Source organism: Puntigrus tetrazona, chromosome 5 (assembly GCF_018831695.1).
Source record: "Puntigrus tetrazona isolate hp1 chromosome 5, ASM1883169v1, whole genome shotgun sequence".
Taxonomy (NCBI): domain Eukaryota; kingdom Metazoa; phylum Chordata; class Actinopteri; order Cypriniformes; family Cyprinidae; genus Puntigrus; species Puntigrus tetrazona.
In genome coordinates, this window is record NC_056703.1 from 28,936,694 (window position 1) to 28,946,707 (window position 10,014).

The 10,014-nt window shown below is 38.4% G+C and overlaps 1 protein-coding gene across 1 annotated transcript; it reads right to left on the reverse strand.

The window, feature by feature from the left end:
• Positions 1 to 7,047: 7,047 nt before the first annotated feature.
• LOC122344834 (myosin light chain 4-like) lies at positions 7,048 to 8,071 on the reverse strand. The gene is given in 2 exon segments (XM_043238409.1): positions 7,048 to 7,912; positions 7,915 to 8,071. Coding segments are annotated over 2 exon segments (609 nt in total). The 5' UTR covers positions 7,988 to 8,071; the 3' UTR covers positions 7,048 to 7,376.
• Positions 8,072 to 10,014: the final 1,943 nt, after the last annotated feature.

Genomic DNA, 10,014 nt, shown 5'->3' on the forward strand with positions numbered 1-10,014 from the left:
GATCAATTAACTGATACACCATATGATTATTTACATTACAATATTTAATTGTTTGATGGACCTAATTAGAAGACAATTTGTTTTTAAATAATAATAACGTTGGTTTGTTAACTTGACGAGACATAAACAACTGATTATTTTAAGTGTATAATGATGATTAATAAAACATTGGCTCATTATTATTACCATGCATATACTGCATTATAATGTCATTAAACTGTTATATAACGTGGAATTATTTATTGCAACCTTTCTCATTCCATTATTTATGTGCACAAACCTTTTTTTTCCATATTCAGAACTAAAAACTTTTTTTTTTTTTTTTTTTTTTTTTTTGCTCATAAGTTTCACAGGCTAATTAATGCACTTGCATCCCATAATCTCTGGTTTGGATTAGCAGGATTGTTTTTTCCCCCTTTTTACTCTAAATTAATAGCAATTTCTTTTACTAATACCTTTGAATTAGTTGGCGTCTGTGTCTGTGCCTCAGGTGGTTTCTCTCTTTCATTTTCCAGGAGTGTAAATGTGTATTGAGCACCTTTCATAACATGCTCTGTGCGCCTCGGGCCAATTAAAGACTTAGTAAAATGGTTTCAGACCATTATCTCTGTTTTGTCTTTTGCTCTTTGCTGCTGAGAGGCATTTTTTAACATTAAGGAAAACATGTTACTGCAATCTAATTCTGAACACAATTTAGCATTTATTACTGGAAGAAACGTATGCACCACACAACAAAGCAGAAAAGATTGTGTGTGTGTGTGAGAGAGAGAATTAAAAGTCATGTTTTAGATTGTTTAAGCCCTTTACTGTTGTCATGACAATCGCCACAGCAAAATAATAATAGTTATGAGTAAAGTGAGTTTGAGATGAGTTGTTTCATGCAATTTATTGATGTGTAAAATCACTTACATGTACTGCATTGGAAGGTCTGTAAAAGCAGGTTTACAGGTGAGTGAGGTGTATTTTGGTTGAGCACTCTGAAGAGCATCTACAATTTATTTCTTCACAATGCGTTTTTGCTGTGTTCAGCTGTCCATGCAGCCTGTTGAGTAAATCACATAGTGTGGTAACACTTTAGTATAGGGACCAGTTTTAACTATTAAATAGCTGACTTACTAACATTGACTGTTTACATATGCATATTGAATTCAAGTTTATTTGCATTGTGATACAAACAGCTGTTTAAGTAAATTTAGTAGTAGCTTATCAGTAGTGACTATGCCAAGTTGATGTACATATGGCAGAAATGTACAGTAAAAATTAATGGAACATGGTTGTAGTCAAGAGTGATTGACAAATAATATAAATATGTAAAAGGTTTCTTTAATTCTAATACAAAAGGCATCGACACTTGTACCATTAACATTAATCCAAGATGTGGAAAAAGAGTCAACTGAATGCATATAAAAGACATAGAACCAATCAGGGAAAAATAAAACAGACACGGGTAGGTAACTAAATCACATAACAAGGACAGGAACAGGAAGGCCCAAATAAAAAGGAAGGAGGACACAAGAGGGAAGAAAACAACAAAGAACAGTCCATGAACTTGACATTACTCCCCAATCCCCGAAGGCTTATCCCGAGCCCTAACAACACCGGGGAGGCTGGGTGAGCTCCCTGGAGGCCGGTGCAGGGCAGGACCAGGGTGGAATCAGGGTGGACCTCTAGTGTGGATCAGGGAGCTTGGGCAGCGCAGCACTCAAGGACCACAAACTTTAACCATAGCCTACCCGTGGTTGACCATATAAATTAAGGACTCTAGGCTCCAGTTTCTCAACATACAGGGCTCTGATGGGCACTCTAGGAGCATGGTCAATGGAGTGTGCACTGGCAGGTGCTCTGGAGGATCGACCACTAGAGGGCATTTCCGAGGAGCAGGCACTGGCATGAGCTCTGAAGGATTGACCACTGTCTATTGGACTTTCCTGCAGGCTTGGTTGAGCCGTGAATGGCTATGGCCTCACCATAGGTGTCGATGGTGGTAAACTTGTGACTGACTGTGGAACGGGATCTGCGGGAATCTTGAACGGGCGGCTAGAGACCGGACACTTCCCAGACACCGCTAAACGTCTTCTCTCCAACTCAGTCCTATGATGTCTGGGATATCGATGGGGCAATGGCAACCACCCCTGAGCCAGAACAGATGGGTAAGGACCAGATCATCCAATTATCATCATCGGCCAGTCAACAGAATTCACCAGAGAAGGAGTAGAAGGTGAGGTCGCTCTAGGGGAGAGCAAAGAGACGAGCTACAAATCATTTTATATAATCATTTCTATTGAGGTCTTGGATTCTGTCATGAAACATGGTTGTAGTCAAGAGTAAAGAAAAGTAAAGAAAGGTTTCTTGAATTCTAACACAAAAGGCATCAACTCACATATACCATTAACAACATTAATCCAAGACAAAATGCAAAACTAAATTGAATGCATATAAAGAAATGGAAACAATCAGGGAAAACGAAAATAGTTAACCAGACACATGTGGGAATTAATTAACTAATAATCACATAACAAGGACGAGAACAGGAAGGACCAAATAAAGGCAAGGAGGACACAAGTAATAGACAATGAACACAGCAATAATTATATGTTGCAAACAAACTTACGGCAGCATTTGGTAGCTCTGTGTGTTGTTTAAGGGTTGGCACCATCTGAGGTCATACTCGGGTGTCTGGTCATCTCAGATCTTCTTAAGGGTTGAATCCAGAGTGAAGCTTGTGTAATTTCTAATTCCATGGCAGAAACAGATTAAAAAAAAAAAAAAAAACTATTAGTCTAGCTGCTTTTCCAACCAAGTAAAATGATTTGTTCAACCCAGTAATAATGTGCATTTGATCAGATATAACTGCAGTACAAGATCATGAGATACATTATGTGAATTATTGGCTAAAGAAATGTGTCTTTAATTTAGAGAGTGTGTCTGAACCTCGAATATTAACATGAAACCTATTCCAGAGTTTGGAGGGCAAATGCAAAAAGGCTCCATTTCTTTTAGTGGACTTTGCTATCCTAGGTACTACCAATGTTATGTGACCCTGTAGCATGGTAGAAGACTAGTTGTGTACGTAGAAGCTAAACAAAGTGCATTATACATAAGCAATAATATTTTGTAACTGATACGGAACTCAGTAGGTAGCCAGTGCAGAGACTGTAAAATTGGGGTAATATGATCATATTTCCTTGACCTGGTAAGGACTCCAGCAGCTGCATTTTGGATTACCTGTAGCTTGTTTATTGAAGATGCAGGACAACCAGCTAGCAGTGCATTACCATAATCCAGTGTAGAGGTCATAAATGCATAAACTAGCTTTTCTGCATCAAAAACAGGTAACATTTTTTTGTAGCTTGGTAATATTTCTAAGATGAAAGAATGCTGTTTTTGCAACATGAGACAAAAGACAAGTTGATGTCTAATATAACACCCAGATTTATGACTTTAAAGTAACAGTACATCAATCTAGTTGCAAATTGTACTCCAATATATTCTGTGTACTGTTTTTGGTTCAATAAGTAATATTTGTGTCTTGCCCATGTTAAATAGGAGAAAACATTTACATTTAAACACACTCTGCTAGCTTAGATAATTTAGAAGTTTCACCTGGTTTTGTTAAGATATATAGATGAGTATCATTACCATAACAATGGAAACCAATTCCTCATTTTCTTATAATATTGCCAAGGGGCAACATGTATACTGAAAACAGCAGAAGACCTAGGACATATCCATGTGGCACTCCATACTCCATAGTTGATATTCTACGTTTAAAAAACAGCTTTGTCGTAGCAATCAGAGAAGTTGAATCTAATCCATCTTAAAGCCTGCTCTTTAATACCTGTGTAGTTTTGTAATCGATCTATGAGTATGTCATGATCTATAGTGCTGAATGTAGTACTAAGATCAAGTAAAACTAGCAATGAAATGCAGCCTTGGTCTGACGCAAGAAGCAAGTCATTTGTAATTGTAACAAGTGCAGTTAGTGCTGTGGTGGGGCCTGAAAACCTGACTGAAATTCTTCATACAGTAGAGATATATTTGTTTCGTTTTTATTTCAAGAAGAAGCAGAATTGATCATTCTGACTATACTTAGTATGACATAAATGTTGGCTGTTTTAAATGCAGTATATTACCATGCAAAGCATGTTAACTACAAATCCATCTTTCAATTAATGCATCAAAAAATATTCAAGTAGCACACAATCTGGCTCATGTCATGTTGGCATTTTCTTCTGCACATGGTTTTGTTTTGTTTCGGTGGATCATGTGCTCATCTGTCACACATCTTGGCCTCCTGATTAGTTCATTTGCCCCACCTGTTCTCCTTGTTTTATCCTCTGTGTATTCTCCTTGTGAGCTTTGCCCTGCACTGGTTTGTTTCTTCTTGCTTTAGCATTTTTGTTTTTGGGTTTTGTTCACTTGCCTAGAAACATGTCAACTGCACTTACAATATAGTTCACCCGTTTCTGTGAGGAAAGCTGATGAAGAATTCATCTACATCTTGGATAGCCTGAGAGTGAGAATATTTTCATTTAACTATAACGTTTTAATGAAAACAGTAATGTTAATGAAAGATTATTTATAACTGTTCTACATCTCCTGTCTATGGAAAACAAATGTCTCACTGACCATGACATTTCATCAGCAACTCTGTGTCCTCACCAGCAGTGCTGTCAGGACAGTTGCGCCATGCACAGTGCTGTCAGTGTTTAAAAGTGTAAAAGGAAGACTGCTAAGTCGCAGGAACTTTGAGCCGAGAACCAGGACAGCTAGATAACATCATCACAGGCCGCTGTCACCCATCGGCCCTAGGGAGAGCATTACTCTGGAGAATCACAGCAGGAACACAGGGCTAACTACATAGGTCCAAGAATACTGTTGGCAAACTAATGAATTTTGACTGCACATGTTTTTTTGTTGTTTTTTTTTTATGTGTAGTTTATGACATAATAATTGTAAATAATTTATTATTATTAATATTATTATTACTATTACCAGTAGTAGTAGTAATAGTATTAATAATAATAATCATAATAATCATTATAATAATAATTAATTTAACAATTGCAAAGGTCAGTTCATGTATGTGCTATTCTTCTGTTGATACACAGGAAATAAAGTTCTCTTATTTGCTGATAGTTTCCATGGAAACAGTGCTATTCCTTATATCTTTGAGGCAATAAAGCTCTATTGAGAAATGCCACACTTCATACTTGCTATACTGTAGAGTAAACATCTAGCACAAGGCAAATTTTACTTTGAGGGATAACTTATTATGAATGCGCACTAGGCAATATTCAAATTTACTTATTCTCTCTCTCTCTCTCTCTCTCTCTCTCTCTCTCTCTCTCTCTCTTTTTCAGCTCAAGTAACTTTGCAACTCTGTCAACTAGCAGTCACCGAAGTATCAGCAGACTATCTGCTTAATATCTGCTAATGTAAGTAACTTTGCATCATGTCAAAGTGGACAATCCAAATAAAGTTAATAGTTTAATGTCACAACTATTTCCTAACAAAAAAGAAAAATGCATTCCAAGAGTGCAACCATTTCACACAAGGTTGCACATAATTTCTTGTGTGTTTGTGTTTCATATGGAAAGTCATCATGAGGATAAGTGAAGATGGAATTTTCCACCTCCCTGTACCACTATAACTCTACCACTATTAAATTTTCATAACCAGCACATCCAGCTATCTGCTAATTTGCATACCTTCCGACATCTTTTAATTCAATGCATATAAATAAGCGTCACTTCACAGACCCAATCAGAATAACACAGAGCAGCAGCGTCGGGTCCAGTCGAGACGCACCGGTGAAACCCGGAAGTCTCTCGCACCGTCACCACTTGCATCCAGAGGTGTGAAATTCATGTTTATGTGCTGCCATAGAGGCCAAGCCAAGTGTGAGCCTGACACCAGGGATCACAGACGGGAGACCTGGGGCAGCTGTCAGCCTGATGACAGGAGGATGGTGTTTAAAGATCACCCCTGTCCCTCTTCTGTGCTCTTGGCCACTCTTTCAAGTGCTCTCTCTCTACACCACCCTCCCTACGACCCATAGATAGCTGCGTTTCCTAAGTACATGGCTGGAAGACCTGCCTCTCCTGAGCCGAGATTACATAGCCAACATTCCCATTGATGCACGGACACAGTCCCCATGCCTGGCCTTCGTATAGAGAGAAGCTCCATATACCTCATCAAAGCGAAATCCCAAGGTGTCTTCAAAAGCAGCTCAAACTCTGCAGGCTGCATGGGAAAAGGTCACAGTTTCAAAAGTGCTGCACAAGTTATGTTCGGCAAGACTGCTTCCATCTATGAGCTAAATGTGATTCATTATGGAAGTGAATCAAAACTTCATTAAGAATGTGTCATTGTTCTAATAGCACAGAGGCTCGTTTTAATATGAAATACTTTTGGGGGTATGCATGTGATTTTTAACTGAACATTCTCAAAGCACCTTTTTTCTCTAATTACAGACATTCAATATGTCAAGACCAGACGTGTAGTGGTTTGGGGCAGTGTTGTGATGTGGAAACAAATATTGTGTTACCTCAGCATGCAACCAATGGATTGCATTAAAATTGAAGCTTTAAGCAACAGTTTGCACATAATTAACTAAGGCACTTTTACCTACTGTACTTTTAAGTATGGTATTGCAGCAATTACATCAAATTCTGTGTGTGTGTATCATAACCGAATGCCATTGATATCAAACCTAGTGTGGCATGTCATGAATTTATGTGAACATGAATCAGAATTACAGCAGAAGGGTTGATTTACAATGAGCAACAAATTCAATTTCCATCTGTTCCTCATGCAGAGCTATTGTATGGCTTCAGAAGGCTTGAAATATAGCATAAGTTGGATTTTTTTTTTTAGCTTGACGGCACCCAACTCCGGTTGGATGTAAAAACGAACAGCTTGCAAATATCTCCTTTTTGTGTGAAGAAAGCCATTTGAGTTTGGAATAACGCAAGGTTGATGAAAAATTATGACTTTTTTCTTCTTTTTGGATGAACAAACCCTTAACAACAACAGAACCACAAGTACAGTGTAAGGCAATCTTGTACCTTTTTTTTATTGTTTGCACATTTTTTGTGACTGAACACATATGCCATTGGACGGAATTTACAAAACATATGCACACAAGTCAGAATGTTCAGAAATAAGGGTCTTGTAGGTGAAGAGGAATTGGAAATAAATAATGGCAATGTGATGTTAAACACCGTTCAATTTTAAATGTGCTATTATTCAAACAACTGTTTTCAAGAAAACAATGTGAACAATAGATTTCAGGGGGGAAAGTCTCAGTAGTTTCCTCATTTACCCACTCTGATTATTTACCCACTGCATCCACTGAGTTCTATAAATCCAGTTCAACCAGAAAGAATATGTTTGACAAAGGAAGAATAATTGATGCAGCCATTGGCATCCTCTTGTCCAGCCATCAGTCGATCCACCTCATCCTCTGTCATCCGCTCACCCAGCGTGGCCAGAACATGCCTCAGCTCGGCCCCCATGATGGTCCCGTTGCCCTCCTTGTCAAAAACTCTCAGTCCTTCCACAAAATCCTCAAAGTTGCCCTGATCCTTTGAGCGGGAGATATGTTGCAACATTGGCAAGAAGGTCTCAAAATCCACCAGCTTGGAGCTCATTTCCTCTGGTCTGGGTTTTCCCAGGACCTTCAACACATCAGCGTTGGTGGGGTTTTGACCCAGAGCTCTCATCACGTCCCCGCACTGGGCATACGTAATCTTCATTTCTCCTTTCGGTGTGCGGTCAAACAGTTGAAATGCCTCTTTGAACTCTTCAATCTGATCGGCGGTGTACTCCAGTGTGATGGTCTTGGGATCGAAAGCAGGCTCTTTGGGGGCTTCTGGTTCGGGCGGCGGAGCTTGTTTCGGGCTGTTGGGGCCGGAGCGGCCTCTTTCTTGGGTTCTGGCTTCTTAGGTTCTGGCTTCTTGGTCTCGACTTTCTTGGGAGCCATGGTGATGATGTGAAGAGCCTCCTGGATGAGCAGAGAACTCGGAAAGTGCAGACTGGATAAGAGGGAGCTGCTCAGGGCAGATTGGCTGTTAAAGCTTTTATATCATTTGACCCCAGGGAGGAGAGATCGGCCCGACAAGCAGGTCCTATAACACACTATAAAAGGAAGAAATCCAAAATAGACCTGGGCGGCAGTGGCGTCAACAATGAGCTATTGTTCCCAGCTGCCACTGATAGTGACAGAAAGACTCCTATCAAAGCCCTGCTCGGCCCAGACTGGACAACTCATTCATGAGCAATGCTTGTATTAACAACAAATTATCGGGAACACTTTATTTTTGGTTATACCTATTAGTTGCTTATTAGCATGCATATTACAAGAGTATTAGCCATTTATTTATGCTAATTAAGCATATATCAACGCCTTATTCTATATGACCTTATTCTACATCCCTAATCCCAATACCTAAACTTAACAACTACCTCACTAACTATTAATAAGCAGCAAATTAAGAATTTATTGAGTGTCACTTATTCTAAAGTATCACCAAACCATCCAAGCACTGAACCTATATTTCTGAAAAATATTTTCACAAATTTAAAAGTTATTGATTTAGATGTTTATGTAGGCTAATTTGCATTCATTATTTGTACCTTACTTTTTTTATTATTATCTTAAATGTATAATTTACTTGATAATTGCAAGCATACGTTTACCTGTGTCTTGTTTAATCTGAGGATTAATTCTAGGCTAAATATAACCACTGTTAATGTCATATTCTGTCGGAGTGTGTGACAGCTGGACTTTCAAAACAAAGCTATTTCAGACCTGAGACATAAGAAGGCACCCAACAATGTGTTTGGTTTAGCTATCTTAAGTTTGTACAGACAGAAAATGGGAACTAACTCGGAATGTAATGCTGAATTTTGACAGCTGTGCCCCAGGTGTCATTCTACTTACAGCAGTCAAAATGTGACAAGTCACATAGCACTTTTTACAATACTTTGTTTTAAAGCACCTTTAGAGAAAATCATGTTGTTAATGTTTATAATAGCTTATTAGATGTATGCCTTATGGAAATGATCAAACTCTGCATAAATTGCTTTATGTCAGCATATAGTTAGACACACGTTATCGATTTTTATATAAAGACAAATAAATACATTTTGTGAAAATAAACAATGATACGGTTGATATTAGCTTTACTGTAGATAGATAGAAAGAAACTGTTTCAAGTGAGCATACTGTATGTAGGCCAATAAAGTTTATATCTCTATCTTTTCCAATGAACTTCAAAAGTGTTATTGCTCTATGCGAGGCTGCATGTACTTATTCAGTTTTATATAAAGTTGCTTCTAAAGAGAGGGCATGTCCTACAACCAACAGGCAATCATTTTGGGAAATGTCAGAGTGATCAATTACTATAGCAATTATCATACTGAGAATTCCATGATTTTTCATCGAATCATTGATGTCCACGCAGGAACATCCTGCATTGCGATTGTCTATTTGTGTTTCACTCACCAGTGTTATACAAACACATGTAAAACTATTAAGGAACTTTAAAAAGCATGGTTAACTTAACTTTACTTGATTAAGTGCGAATAAAAACCACTGCATTGCTGAACTCCAACGGCTATTCTCACACAAGTCACGTTTGTGCTTAGATCAGATCAGGTCGTGCTGCTTTCCTTCCTCTGAGCGAACACCTCAAGCAATCAAATATATTTTTCAATATAAAACCGCGAGTGCACGGGCCTCGCATGCACGGAGTCATCGCAACAGATGTTTACGTATTCCTCAAAGGTGCGTTTCATTCAAAGCGTACGGATGAATGTGACACCAATACACGACACGAGAGCGTGCGAATCCTTTCAGTGCATTTTCTTAAGAAATATGAGCGTATTTAGAACGCATTAAATGCCATATGTTCTATCGTATGCATTATTGCAGAGCGCCATTAAAAGTGATTGCCTGAAAGAACATCAATGCAATATTAAAGGGGTAGTTCACCTGAAATAGTTTAC